Source organism: Oncorhynchus tshawytscha, linkage group LG19, assembly GCF_018296145.1.
Source record: "Oncorhynchus tshawytscha isolate Ot180627B linkage group LG19, Otsh_v2.0, whole genome shotgun sequence".
Lineage (NCBI taxonomy): Eukaryota > Metazoa > Chordata > Actinopteri > Salmoniformes > Salmonidae > Oncorhynchus > Oncorhynchus tshawytscha.
The window spans coordinates 33,795,540-33,810,734 of NC_056447.1; the positions used below are offsets into that span (position 1 = coordinate 33,795,540).

Sequence of the window (15,195 nt, forward strand, 5' to 3'; positions counted from 1 at the left end):
CGACAAAACCTATTCCCCCTCAGGAGACTGAAAATATTTGGCATGGGTCCTCAGATCCTCAAAAGGTTCTACAGCTGCACCATCGAGAGCATCCTTACTGGTTGCATCACTGCCTGGTATGGCAACTGCATGGCTTCCGACTGCAAGGCACTACAGGAGGTAGTGAGTACAGCCCAGTACATCTCTGGGGCCAAGCTTCCTGCTATCCAGGACCTCTATACCAGGCAGTGTCAGAGGAAGGCCCTAAAAGTTGTCAAAGACTCCAGCCACCCTAATCATAGACTATTGTCTCTGCTACCGCATGGCAAGCGGTACCGGAGCACCAAGTCTAGGTCCAAGAGGCTTCTGAACAGCTTCTACCCCAAGCCATAAGACTCCTGAACATCTAGTCAAATGGCTACCCAGACTATTTGCAATTTTCTTTTGTTTTTAGAAGATGCCACATGAAACAGCACAGAGGTCACAGGCAGAAACAAAATAAAACATGATCCTATATGATACCAGGAACATCTGCAAAAAGTTCAGGGAGAGATACAGGGAGAAGGGAGAAGTGAAATCTCTCTGAGCTTACAAAGCAAGAACAAATAAGCAAGAGATGGAAATGGAAATGCAACCAATGGAATAGAAGACAGACTTTAAAGAGTTGCAATGGAGACCTACCTATCAGGCAACACAACACCTTAGTCACCAGAGGACTTGCAGCCAGAACGAGGCCATCATACCTGCCCCTGATGCATGTCCTGTTACCCCTTCCTCATCATCTGCAACAGGAATGAGAAGTCGAATACTTGTTGGAAGGATAAAGGTTGGAAGAAGTCACTAAAAACATAGGGATCTTTGCATGACAAATGTCAAACTTAATAAAGCTTAACGGAAAACTGAGAAATACAAAAAAAGGTATGATCAACAGATGAAGAAAATGGAGAGACAATATTCCCCGAAGACAAATACAAGACAGAAAACGAAGGGAACTCCAAAGAACTTGAGAAGGATTTTATTGTTTATTGTTTGATGCTGGTGAGCAGACATGGTGGTTTGAGGGGAAAAACGAAGCTGAAGAGAGAGAGAAGGGAAAACAAAGAGGGAAACGTGGAGAAGTTCACTGTACATTTGACGGTGAAAAGGTGTGTGGCACACTGCATATTCTACTGGAGGACTTCTCCAAAGGATTGAAAGAGAAGTTAGGGAAGCACGTGTACAACATTCGACACCAATATTCCAAACTGAGAGAATTAAAAGAGAATCTGCAGAAAGAGGAGATCATCGTGCATATTGACTTTGCATAGAACTCGGGTGCAACTTTCGCTGGGGATATCTCCCCCACATTCTGAAATTGCATTTTTGTTCCCCTCCAGTTTTATCATTGGAATGTGAAAATAGGTCAACGGTGTGCTTTAGGACCATGAAGACGCCTCCGAGTGTTCGGATAGGCTGTTTGGAGTGTTTATCTGACTGAATAAAACAAATTATAATAAAGTTGCACTTTGGTGATTCTCACAAGCAGGTGACCCTCCACACCTGTTTTGGGTATACCACAAATAACGCCGTTTCACTTCGCTCTCTGAGCTCTTCTATGCGGATGACCCCTCTGCAATCTGGGCGGATGACACCTCTCTCAAAAACCTTAGACTACCGTGAGCTCTGCCCATCGGCTACTTTCGGAATTTTACTTTGTCTTTAATTAATGAAATGTTTAACATGGTTGTTGTTCAAAATGTTTGCAATAAAATATTGTTTTCATACACTTTTTTTTTATACATAAATGTAATTTCCACCACACCTTGACATTTCCACCACACCCATATTTTTTAGGTAAATTAGTATATTATGTATCATTTACATTGATTGATTTATTTTAGATAGGGAAATCATATTGTTGTTATCATAATCGCTCAAAAAGGCTGGGTGGAAATATCTTATTTTTTATGATAAATGTTTTCAGCTGTCACAAAGGCAAGTTTATACATTCAGGCGTTGTGTTGAATTATTAATTTTAGAAAAACCTTAAAAAGCACTAAAATAATACTCAATGCAAGTTAATGTACAAATGTATAAGACGTGTTATAAATTAATTGTATGATATTTCATTTTCAACTAACACTGATGTTTATGACGTGATGTAAATTAAATGTGTCTATGGCTGTCTGAGAAAAATATATAAATTCCTGAATATACACGGTCCCAGCACAGACACCAGCCATTGGCCCAGTGTCCACAGCCCTATTCCATCAAAACTCGATCCTCCACCAAGACTCCCACCTGCCCTTCAACCAAACCTAAGCCTTCCATTCCACCTAAATCTAATTTGCCCAAAACTGCCAACCTAATTTCCGGCACAACGCCTGGAACATGCCCCCATGATACCACCCCCAGACTCCTTGCCCCCCCCCAGTCCTATGAGAACAATATGATCTGTGATCACTTCCTGCTGGGGTACTGCCCCAAGAGGGAGAGGTGCCACCTGTACCACATGCAGTACCCCTTCCACTGGCAGGTGAAGAGGACTGACATCCCGGAATGGGTCAGCCTGGAACCCAGCTCCCAGCTGAAAGCAGAACGTTGGTTCTGTGACCCTGATAAGGAAAGGGTCTACCTGACACATGGGTGAGTGAGTGGCACGAGGTAGATGTTGCCCCCCACCACAGATCTTCAGATGACCCTGGCCTATATCCCGATTTCTAACCATGAGAAAATGTCTGACCCTGTATCAATGGTAAGGGGCAACTTCTACCTTATCAGAGTGGGTATAGTTAAGACTTGGGTTAATTACTTGGGGTTGGAGCTTGCAGCTTTAGGATTATTCCATTGGTTCCTTTTAAAATGGGTAGCTGAAGTATTTGACCCAGGTCTGATGGGTAATGGTAATATTATGTGAAGTAATGTAAGTTTTTCCTCTCTTAATAATCATTTACATTTGAAAGAAAATAACTACTCCCTCAGACAGCTCTTCTTCTAGGACTCTCAAGGACCAACTCTGCCTGAACTTTGTCTCACTGATGGTAGAGAATTCCACTGTGTACAGCCAAGTCAGGAGGCTGTCCAACACCACTGGCCCAGAGCTGAACCCTCACTTCCCAACACAGTGGCGCTTCTGGGAATCTGACTATGGCTGGGAAGCTGGGAGAAGTGTGTCCCACCCACCAAACTGTGGGGATTTTACTTCATGTTTGGTGTGAGGAAGTGAAAGCCTACTGGCCATCTCAAATTTGACAAAGCAATTTTCATTTGTTTAGAGAAGTTGTTCTTAGCCCTCAGTCTGTAGATGGCTTTCCTCTCCTCCTTTCCTTGATAGATGAAATGGATTGCTAGAACATGTCCTGACATTTGAAGTGACCTATGACTCCTTTGGAGTAGATTGACTGTAATAACGGATACTGGATCAGCTATTTAAGCAAATGTCTACTGGTTAAATTCAGGGCTAGGGAAATCTGTTTCTAGATCTGTGGTTTGGGGCTGACTTCATCCTCCTCCCCTGTACCACCTAGGAGAACCGTGAGCTCATGCTGGACTGTCTTAGTAAGGGTCAGGACAGTTGCTGGCTGGGTAAAGACTGGGCCTGTGTAAATCTCAAGATGCTTACAGAGAGAAACTTCATCACAGACTCCACCCACCGTATCAGATGCAGACCCACCTTCCGCTCGCCAGACTCCCTAAGACAACACCTCAGGTACAAGCATGCAGTCCGTTACACGTTGCATTGGATTTCAATGTGGATGCTGTTCATACTGTGTTTTATTTTCATTGCCTTGAGATGTGAAAATAAATTTTAGTGTTAACAAGACAATGTGAATCTCCTAGGACACTCCCAGTTGGACAGGTAACCCTCCCCAGTCTTGAGGTGGACCCTATGGAGAATTTCAGCTGCCGGTATCCACCGATGTAGACCCTGAGTCCAGGGAACCCCTTTTCCATGCTGGAGGTTCCTCCTGGGATGCTGGTTTACAGGACGGTTCACGACCTGTTCCACAGAAACATGCCAGAGAGCCAGGTCCAGATTACCAGCAGGTCCAGAACACCTTCCATTGAGACAAGTATAGAATGTAAGACTTTCCTCATAACATTCGGAACTTCAAATACATCGAAAATACATCAAATTGATTCCAATGGAGGGTTGTGTTGTGTTTTCCAGGCAGAAGAAGCACATGGAGGACACGCATGACAATTGTAGCGTGGTCCTGGAGAGACACCTATTCCATGGAACATGCGAGAGTGCCGCCATGGACATCTGCCGACAGAACTTCGACCCTTGCGTGGCGAAAACCACTAGTCATTATGGCCGTGGCGTTTACTTCACCTGTGAAGCTTTTCGGTTCCGCCTCTACTCCATCAGAGGGCCGGGGGGAGACTTTACAGACTGTGGGTTCATGTTCCTGGCTAAGGTGCTTGTGGGTAAAGCCTGACTATGTCCGTCCCCCTCGACTCCCCAACCCCACTAAGTCAGGACGGCATCACTGCGATTCCAGTGCGGATCAGAAGCATCCTACGATATTTGTTGTGTTTGACAGCAGCCAGTGCTACCCCTACTACCTCAAGTACAAAGTCCTGGCAAACAATCACAGTGCTGTGTGAAGGGCATATAAAACAGAACCAGGACTGGTTTAGGAGGGCACATTATTTTGGATGGAGTATTGTCGACTTTACACTTTTATTTACATTTTTCACTCAAAATTGGACAGCCAGTTATTTGCGACACTGAAATGTACTGTAACAATGTTCAATTTTTTTGTGGCACAATTAACTATTAGGTCAAGAGTTCAAGACTCTTGTGGATTGATTGGTTTCTTTTGTTGCCTTTTAATTTAAGTCACTGAACATTTAGTCTAATTGTAGGACTATAATGAAAACAAAATGTTAGACGTGTTCTTTCTTTTGGTAAAAGGCCCTCTGTGGAAGAAATCACTGTTCCTAACAGCTCAATTTCTTCCATCAACTCTTAAGTTGTCTGTGTTCAATGAGAAGTGAACTCATTATTTTCACTGAAAATCCATTCGATTCAAATGCATCACTGCTGATCATAGTCAATAAACCAATATAAATTAAATATTCTGGCTACCACTGTTTCAATGTGTATAAATTGTGTAGTTCTGGTTGCCGCTTCTGTGCCCTCTTGTGGAGAAATATCGTGGTCATGGGTGATTAAGTTTGTACTTTATCTAGTTGACATATCTGTTGTGATGGTGTAGTATATGTTTGTGCATTTTAAATATGAACTTTGCCATCAATTCAGTTTGTTACTGATTTGCATCTGCTGAACACTAAACATTCTCACTTATCTGGATAAATAGTTAAAATGATTAACTGTTCTAATGAATCATGTAGGGTTGTTACTATTCATTCATATTTTAGCCTGGAGAGGGCTGGACTGAGGGAGAGATGGTAGCTAAAATAACTGCAGTCAGTCAGGTGAATAAGTTCATCTTGACACCTTTATTCCTGCCCTGCTGCACATTTGCCATTTTGTTAAAGAGTAAATACATCTTAAATAGTTTATTTTCACAATCAAACTTCCAAACCCACATCCTCTCTCACATGTTCACACTACAGTTTTACAAGGGAGAAGTAAGCCCTTTTTGGTTTCAGTCCTTGGGGAAACCCCCCAATGTCCATGTTTTTGACCCCAAAAAAAGTCTCCCCTCCCTTCAGACATGGCCTGCTGGCCTTGTATTCCTCAATGACAACTGATGTCCAATTTCTAAGCATTTACCTTTAGATGTGTGCTCATAACTGTCAGTCAGTCAAAGCACAGAGTATAGACAGACAAGGGACATTGTGTGAGATGTAGAATATAACAGCCAACTATAGTTCAGACAACTGTACAGTTCACATCTAACACCAGAGGTCTACTTGATAAACAAATTACATAGGTCTGATTTGTTTAACATTACACAGTAGATCATTATGGGGACAAAGACCTACATTTGTTTAAGATTACACAGTAGATCATTATGGGGACAAAGACCTACATTTGTTTAAGATTGGCTATTTATTTTTCAAGGTACAGAGTATCTTTACTTTATGGTTATGGAGTGCCCTATAATACAACACAAATAATATTTTCTGTTAAAAACACACTTTTTCACAGTTAAGACCCCAAAATCATCAACAATAAATTGAGAATAAAACACACAGAAGACCAACATCATCCCTGAATCCCTCAGAGCTCCAGAATATAATCTGTGGTCCACACAACACAGTAGAGGTGTTCCACCCAGACAGAGCCAGAAGAGGTATAGTGGCTGTTGTCAGAGGTAACGGTCAAGCCTGTGTGCAGTGTCTTCATATTCAGACCCCTTCATCCCCTGGGTCCAACATATGAAGGGTAGCAACCCAGGAAAGGTGAGATGATCTTGGAGAATATTGTCTGACTGCAGGGCCCTCATGGTGGAGGGAGCAGGTCAAAAAATCTCTTACATGCCAACTAGTGTAATTGTGTTCAGGTAAGATGGGGGTAATTCAGAAGAGTGTTTGGAGGGGGGCAGCTCCTGGAAAACCACATACAAGAGCACGTACTGTACGTATACTAAGGAACACCACTCACATGTATGATAGCAGCAAAAAGTCAGTGAAATTAAGCATTTCTAGCGACAGAATAAAGTGATTATTTTCCAATGTTAAGGTCTATCTTCTAGACAAGAGGTCAAGGTGTTGGCTTTGACTGAAGTCTAATGAGGCATCACAATGTACGACAGTATATGGGTCACTGTGGCTGAACTGTGGGGGTAAGTACCTTCAAAAACAGGAGGGGGAAATAAAAAGCCAGCGGCTCTTATAAGGTAAAAAAAACACTTCTTGAATTAAGATTGTTTAATTATGGCAAACTTAGTTTGGACTAACACACACAAAAACCATTAGCTAATCAGACGGGGCATGCTGTACAGAATCTCATCTGGTTGGACTGTTTCAGAGTTCGTTTTTCCTCATGTCTGTTAGTCAAGGGAAAGATAAACAAATCCCAGAAGGAGCAGATCTCCAATCACCACCAGTGATTCACAACAGTTGTCCACAGAGGAAAGGAGACAGACCACCACAGAAACACCTGCTTCAAGCAAACTTACTACTCTAAGGCATGAAGTACTAGCTAACAAATAACAAGGCAAGTTAAACAGGACCAAGCAGTGTTCATTTGTATTGGCAGCCCTATGCTGCAGTTAGTGTTGTAGAGAGCGCAAAAGGTAGTAGGTCTATCTACACCATTCAATATCCAGACATATCTGGATAAGAGCGTCTGCTAAATGATTCAAATGTCATTGAGAAATATCACAAGCGAACCCCTAAAGTGAAGAACGTTTTCCTCTGACTTTTCTTGCAAATGAAGTTGGCTCGTACATGACCAGCTTGAATTAAATTATCTTCTCAGGGAACCAAAGATCCAACTGAGGCAGTAGCGAGTAGAATGAGAGCGAAGGTTCTTTTATGAGGCCTAAACAGTTTTATCCCACATATTACCAGTAATTTAAGGCAGGTCTTGTGCATTAGAATTTCAATTTCATCCTGGAACATAAGATACAAGGGCGAGACATTTCTAGACATTCCTGTTTCCTGAGCCTTAAAAACACAGTGAGGACCGATACTTGCAATCTAGAAATGTCAAACTATACTAAGCAACATACTGTTGTCTAAGCAAAGGAATTGGAAAGAAATGGATGCCACCAGTGTCTTAAAATAGCACAATCTCAAAGGGTATTTTGTTCCACTTCCCTGAAAGGCTGTGCAAGAATAATCTTTCACTACATAACCATCCCATGGTAAATAATGTCACTGCATGGACCAAGGAATGACGATAGTTGGAAGGATGGGAGACTAACATTCAGCCAAACCTTGAAGGCAACAGCAAGTAAAACATCACTCATGTACCCCTCCCTTCTCCACCCAAGAAATACAAGCAAATAATAAATAGGGATGAGAGAGATGGTTTATTCCCAATTCTTAAACCTAGTAAGACAGTAAACATTCCTATTGCACCAGAACCTACAATATCTAGTACTATATTACTCCACAAAGAGAACTCTTTAGCACACTGACATGTGCGCGCACACACACTTCTGTGGGGGAAGGCAATGGCACTCTGGGAAAATGAGTCCATCGGTCTGATCCACAGCCATGCCCACATAAGGACCCCGAATAAGGACTTCCTCACGGTGACAGGTCTTAAAATAGCAACAGCCCATCACACAAAATAAACATCCTGGCTTACTTTACAGTGCCAAGTATGATCACCTTCAAAACCTTCGATCACAAAAAAGTCTTTAAAAAAAAACAAAGTTAGGTTTGACAGCTAGACTAACCGTAAAAAAAAGAAATCCTATCTGGCGTGTCTTTTGTCATGCTCCATCCTCATACTTGTATCTGTAATAATGAGGTTACTGCAGAGCCCCTCTAGAGAGGAACAAGGAGGCTGGGGGAGGTTAAATTAGGGATGGGGATTTAGGCTACTACTGTCCAGTCTTTCCAGGGGGTCAAATGTAGAATCAGGGTTTTGAGGTGTTGGTGAAGGGGACTCACCAGGGATTGGATTGGTGACACCTCCCTTTAAGACCAGTGTTGAGACTGTAAAACAATAACTTAGCAGGAACTCATTGGAGCTGCCCAACATGATCACACTGGTGAGAAACAGTCATTAGTGGTGTTGCTCTGGCAGGCGGACTCAAAGAGGGGACAGACAGCCTAGTCTAGCCTGGTATGGCCTGGCCTGACAGGGGCAAGATCCCCCTCTCCCAAATGTCTATGGTACAGTCAGCCTGGTGGTGCGTCTGCTTTTCTTAGACTGTACTCTTCCGTTTCAAAGTTAGTTGTTGTTTCATCCTCCACCATCATTCTTTAAGTCCATTCTGCCACTAGGTCCACTCCTCACCCCGAACTGGTAACCTGTGGGAGAGAAGCAGACATGATTAACACATTGTGTAAGGATTCAGTGTCTCTCTGCTGTGAACGATGTTGTCAATTATGCTTGGGATAAAGTTGATAATGGGCTGAGTTTCTGAACGACCTCCATCACGACACCACACAGCGGCAGCTCATGCAGTCCTGTCCACTCTCGTCCGGAGGGTTGAGCTTCCTCAGCTTGTGCTGCCTGATCTCTCTCACTAGCGTGTAGAAGGCGTCCTCTACCCCCTGCAAATAAACCAAACACACAGTCAGAACAATCGGCAAAAAGGTAGGCATTACATATTTACACGTTTGTAAACTTGATGGCCATCAACAATATAACCTCTGTGTATTTGTAGAAAATGTTCCCAGCACTGCACACACACACACACACATATACATATATATACACACACATACATCGCACTGAGGGACACGCACTGCTCTCCCTGTGTGTGTGTGTGTGTGTGTGTAAGAGTACCTGTCGTGTCTTGGCAGAGGTCTCGATGTAGGGAATTCCGTAGCTGCGGGCCAGTTCCTGTGCTTGCCGAGTGTCCACGGTACGCGATGGGAGGTCACATTTATTACCCACCAGGACCATGGGCACGTCGTCAGAGTCTTTCACACGCTTAATCTGTTCCCTATAGGAGGACAGAAAGACACTGGTCAGTTCCCTGCTTGGTTTAACCCATTTCTTCAAATATGAGGACCATACTCGACATTACATGGGCCTTAAACTACAGTAACTATCCTTTGGAATAACTGTAGTAGTATGTAACTGCTTGTACACATACCCAGTGATGTGGTGGTGAAAATAGGTGGGTAAACTCTGATCGCTGTGAAAAAAGTTACGCTCAATATAGTTTCAATGAATTTTCCCGCAAAGTGCGTTTACCCTCCACTACACCAAGTTTATTATAGTAACTTGAAATGAATCATGAACAAACAATTCAGTAAACTGAATTAAAATAATTAACAAACATTTGAAAAACTAAAACTGTACTGAAACTATTATCTCTGACTCCAAAACTAGCCAAAATAAAATAAAAAACAACATGAATTAAAAAACTAAGTGGGATTTTCAAGCCTTTGGAGGGGGCTTTCAAGATCCTGAATCTGGTGGGTAAATACAGTATGTCATTGGTGGTGATGTTTCAAATAGGCCTAGTTTGTGCATCACCATCACTAGCTAAATGGAAAAATTGGCTAGGTATCTAGCTTATTTCTTGCACAAAAAATTTAAAAAGCATTGGATTGGTGTAATCCTGGACAAGATAACTTCGTTCCACCATATTTTTTGCACAAGTCTCAGCGCTATTCCTTTTAAATCCAAGTCACATTGAGATGGTTTAATGTATAAATTAAACCTAACCTATAGCCTGACCCATTTGCACCTTATGCATTACTGCCCCCCAGTTGCAAGAAGTAACATCTCAAAAAACAATACAGCACAAATGGTTCCTAGTCTCCCTCACATGCTTTCTGTCCCAAACAGTAAAACAACATAGAAATATTGCTATACAACTAAATAAAAACGAGCAAATCAGGTCTGAAAACTAATGGAAACAAATGAACTTCAAATAACAATCAGAAAATGTATGTGAATAACAACAAACTATAATAAGCTTTCTCTGCACATATCCACCTGTTACACCATCATACCACAACTAATGCATTTTGTAAAGCGTCACGATCAATTCCCAATGAAGGAACAGGGTGTTCGTGGGTCATTTCAGCCTTATGTATTAGGATCCTACCTCCCTCCCCTTCTCTCCATAAACAACACCACAGTCAGACACTAATGGCTGTGATGTACTGCTGGAGGAAGGATGGGGCAGCAAACTGCATGATCTCATCTCTCCAGCATCCATCTATAGCCAGCAGGCCAGGGGAGTGTGAGTGTGTGAGGGGAGAGGGTCAGATCTGTTTGGAGCTCAGCACAGTCACAAGCAGGACAGTTAACCGGATAGATGATTTCTAGCGGTGGCATTCCAGGTTGTCGTGCCTGGCATGTGCATGCCCAATGTCTATGGCCGTGTATATGAGGAGATGGATGGGAAGGCAGCAAACAGAATGAGCTAATCACTTAAGCAAGCAACCAGTCAGATGACTGTGACGGGACCAAATGGACTGGGTCAGATCTATACATCAACCCCTCAATATACCCAATGCAAGCCTAGTGGAGAAATGGAGAGAGGGATGGGAAGTAGAGAAATAGAGTGGAGACAGAATAGATTACCATCATCTCCGTCTGGAATTCTTGCCTCCTCCATGTCATTGGGAGTGTTCCTCCTCTGCTCCCCTCCCTCCCTCCCTCCATTTCATTGGGAGTGTTCCTCCCCTGCTCTACTCTCCTCCCTCCCTCCCTCAATTTCATTGGGAGTGTTCCTCCCCTGCTCTACTCTCCTCCTCCCTCCATGTCATTGGGAGTGTTCCTCCCCTGCTCTACTCTCCTCCCTCCCTCCCTCAATTTCATTGGGAGTGTTCCTCCCCCGCTCTACTCTCCTCCCTCCCTCCATGTCATTGGGAGTGTTCCTCCCCTGCTCTACTCTCCTCCCTCCCTCCATGTCATTGGGAGTGTTCCTCCTCTGCTCTACTCCCCTCTCTCCCTCCATGTCGTCATTGGGAGTGTTCCTCCTCTGCTCTACTCTCCTCCATGTCATTGGGAGTGTTCCTCCTCTGCTCTACTCTCCTCTCTCCCTCCATGTCGTCATTGGGAGTGTTCCTCCTCTGCTCTACTCTCCTCCCTCCCTCCATGTCATTGGGAGTGTTCCTCTGCTCTTCTCTCCTCTGGTCTAATTGAGGCAGGATCGATCTCATTGGCAGCGTGCTGTAATCACTCCAAGGCGGAAGGCTAAGCTTTCTATAGCTGTGTTAAATGCTAAGGCATGACATCACCCAGCTAGCTGCTGCAGAGAGCTTTCACACAAGACAGCCATGACCCCCCACCGTCACATACAGCCCCCTGGCCGGTCAGACACACACACACCTGTACTGGTGGATGTCCTCAAAGGACTTGGTGTTGTTGATGGCGAAGACACAGAGGAAGCCCTCCCCTGTCCTCATGTACTGGTCCCTCATAGCGCTGTACTCCTCCTGACCTGCAGTGTCCAGGATGTCCAGCAGACACGTCTCCCCATCAATCACCACCTGCTTCCTGTATGAGTCCTGAAGGGGGGGGGGGGATATCCTCCAGTTACACTGCTACAGACAGACTGCCGACTGATTCTCTACCCAAGTGTGCACTTGCTCACTCCTGTTTAAGGATTTACAAAAATTGGTTTGATGTGTAAGGATGTGTATAAGTTAAAGGGAACTGTGGCTGTGGACCAATTTAACAAACTCAACCCCTGGTGCACTAAATTAACATACAAACCATCTGTAGGGCATTCACTACCTGCTGTACAATGTAGAGAAAAACGGGGCAATTCAAGAGGGTGCTATGAAATGAATGTCAAAACATATTTTACTTTGCCCAATGTCTTTATAAATTACACAGAACTAAATCATTAGATTGTTCTCTACAATATTATAAACCTAATATACTTGTACTTGACCGTGTTGATGAAATAAGAACATCAACTTGCTGTGACCGTTGCTAGTTTAGACTGTGCTGCTCTTGGTTGTATCTCGTCCATATTTGGCGTTGTGAGGTGGTACCATTTGGAGGCGTTTCCACTGGTTGGTCCAATCAAAAATCAACTTGATACCCTTGTCATTTTCAACTGCACCCGCTTTCATTGCCTATATTGGCGATCAAACTACGTTGAGAGAGATTGTTTCGATGGCCATTTAAAGGGAGAGACAAAAACAGGAAAAGATTGTCTTCGCGGAGGGTGGATACTGAAATTCAGCCTCTTAGTATTGTAACTAAATATATATTTAGTCCTTATTTTGTTTTTTTATTCAGCAGATTTCATTTAGAAAAAGTGCCTGTTTTCACATGCGAACCTGCAGCCACTAGTTGGCATGTAACTTCAACTAACAAGCTGAGCGCATTTACAAGCTGGCCACACTGCTCGGGTCGCATGCACGAGTGTAGATTATTATTATTATATTTTTTTTTACACGTTATCCAATCATTGCACCCACACTGTTCGTGAGCGTCTGCGTAGCCAGGATCTAAAATAGAACGTGCTTCTATTTGTGACGTAAGTCATGCCTCTTCCATCTCCTCATTGGCATGTACCCACGTGCCATCACCTCATTGATTTTTTGGAGAGTATATCCACGTGGGTGAATGAAAGATGAACTGAGGTCCACAGTCTAGTTGGTGGTGGTAATGCACCTTCAAGAAAAGTTGGTTGCCAACCACCATATAAAGTCCAAAGAAGAAGCAGCCTGAAGGAGGAGAATTTGCTAGAAACAGTTGGATTATCCTTTTATCTGTGGATTAATTGTCGGAGTTGAAGACCTTCTGCATTTCAAGTAAAATAACAACCCAATGTTTATATCCAATTTAGACAGCAAGCTAGCTAGCTAAATTGCAAGCTAGCTAAATTGCCATAAATGTTTAATGCTTTTCGACCTGTCCCCAAGTTAATATAATTGGTTCAAAGTTTGTTTTGATATTTCAACCTGTGTCCTGATTACGTCTGGTGTGGGGGGACAAATTGCGCGTGTGCGGTCTGGTCAGCATGTTAGAGTTCTATTGAGCAGTCAGCACTTCATGATCATTCCAGTGATAACATTATATTCACTCTAAACATGCTATATTCTCAGAGTAAATCTTCTGTAACGTTTGAACCATAAGGTAGACATGGGTTTTGGATTATTTATTTTCTGAATTCCCTGTGGAATGGACACATTTGTATGAACCTTGAATGAATTAATCCTTTTACGGGTGAACACCCTACAATCTGTAACGAATGCGCTAATGAAGTATAAGCTGAAATCCATTGATGCGTGTTGAGTATACTAACCAACCATTTACACATGTCTCTTGACTAGGCTTAAAGCAGGAGTCTGGATCTGGGACCTGATTGATAGTCTCTCACACACACAGGCACACATGCGTGCTGTGTGACTAGCCATGCTGTGTGACTGGCCATGCTGTGTGACTGGCCAGAGAAGAGGTAGTGGTATCAAAAGGGGCAGAGTGCAGGGCCAAGGTTTAGCGTCCCAACACACAGAAACAGGGTGCAGGGTCTTTCTGTGCTAGTGCATAGGGGCCAGGAATGCACACACAAAAAGGACATTGTCTGGCCAGAGGTAGGCGTGGTGACAAAGAGAGAGGGAGGGAAGAGAAAGCAGACTCTCTTGTTCCCTCTGTCTCTAAAAATCTCTTATAGTGAACTGAGAGGAACTCAATTAGGAGTAGCGGTGTAGTAAAAAAAATATTTTTTTAAAATATATATATTTTTTTAACCTGACATTTGGAGAATTTAATTGATAATGAGTAGCCTGTTTGGTAATGAGATCTGGTAGTTAAGTGGTCTCTCCAGTGAGCCAGTAGTCACACTAGCCTACTCCACTCCGTTAACTACAGACCAGGGGAGAGGCCACATCCACATGACATCAACCACAGTGATCAGCTACAAATGTGGACAGAAGCTCTGGAAACGCACTTGGGCTCACGAGAAGCGCAGTGGTCTATGGCACTGCATATCAGTGCTACTAGAGTCACTAGACTAGGGATGCACGCTATATCGGTAAGCATATTGGAATAGGATGATATTAACTAAAAATGCCAACATCGGTCCGATGTCTAACTTAACGTCAACGTGCAAAACCGATGTCAAAGCTGATGTGCATACCTATATAACGCAATGACGGCACGAAAAATACAGAGGTACACGTGCAACACAGCATACCTAACCTAGCCCATGTCTGCTGTGTGGATCTATTTTGAAGTTTCAAAGGAAGATAACAAAAAGGCCATCTGCAACGTTTGTGCTGCTGTTATTTCCAGAGGGGAGAAAGTGAAATCTTTCAATACCACAAACCTAATTACTCATTTAAAAGTGCATCACCCCCAGACGTTCAGCGACTACTTAGAACAAAAGCAGAAAAAAACTGCAACTAAACAAGTTCAAGTCAAGCAGTCATTTGAAAGAGTAAGAACATTTCAGCGAGACAACTCAAAGGCGAAATCCATTAACACCAAGATAATGGAATTCATTGCCCTTGACGATCAACAGTCCTCTGTTGTGGATGATGTTGGCTTTCGCCGACTGGTCGAGCACCTTGAGCCCCGGTACACACTACCAAGTAGGCGTTATCTTTCAGATGTTGCCCTACCGGAGAAACGCACATCCTTGAACTACTTGCTATGGGCGTCACTGCGATTAGCTTCCTGACTGACATTTGGACCAGCGACGTCAGCCCCAC

At 43.3% G+C, this 15,195-nt stretch overlaps 1 protein-coding gene and 1 long non-coding RNA gene across 2 annotated transcripts in view; one reads left to right on the forward strand and one right to left on the reverse strand.

Moving 5' to 3' along the window:
- The first annotated feature begins 366 nt into the window (after window positions 1-366).
- On the forward strand, window positions 367-5,117 carry LOC112218669. Its single transcript, XR_002948649.2, has 3 exons — window positions 367-3,667; window positions 3,799-4,040; window positions 4,130-5,117. It is a non-coding gene; the product is annotated as an uncharacterized LOC112218669 (long non-coding RNA).
- A 291-nt stretch (window positions 5,118-5,408) lies between these two features.
- Window positions 5,409-15,195, reverse strand: part of LOC112218668 (GTPase HRas) — a 29,514-nt gene continuing 19,727 nt past the window's right edge. Inside the window, exons 3-6 of the mRNA XM_024379668.2 lie at window positions 11,855-12,033; window positions 9,347-9,506; window positions 8,987-9,111; window positions 5,409-8,865 (exon numbers count right to left, since the gene is read on the reverse strand). Of these exons, the coding sequence (XP_024235436.1) occupies window positions 8,992-9,111; window positions 9,347-9,506; window positions 11,855-12,033 (459 nt within the window). The 3' untranslated portion in view covers window positions 5,409-8,865; window positions 8,987-8,991. The remainder of the gene's footprint in view (window positions 8,866-8,986; window positions 9,112-9,346; window positions 9,507-11,854; window positions 12,034-15,195) is intronic.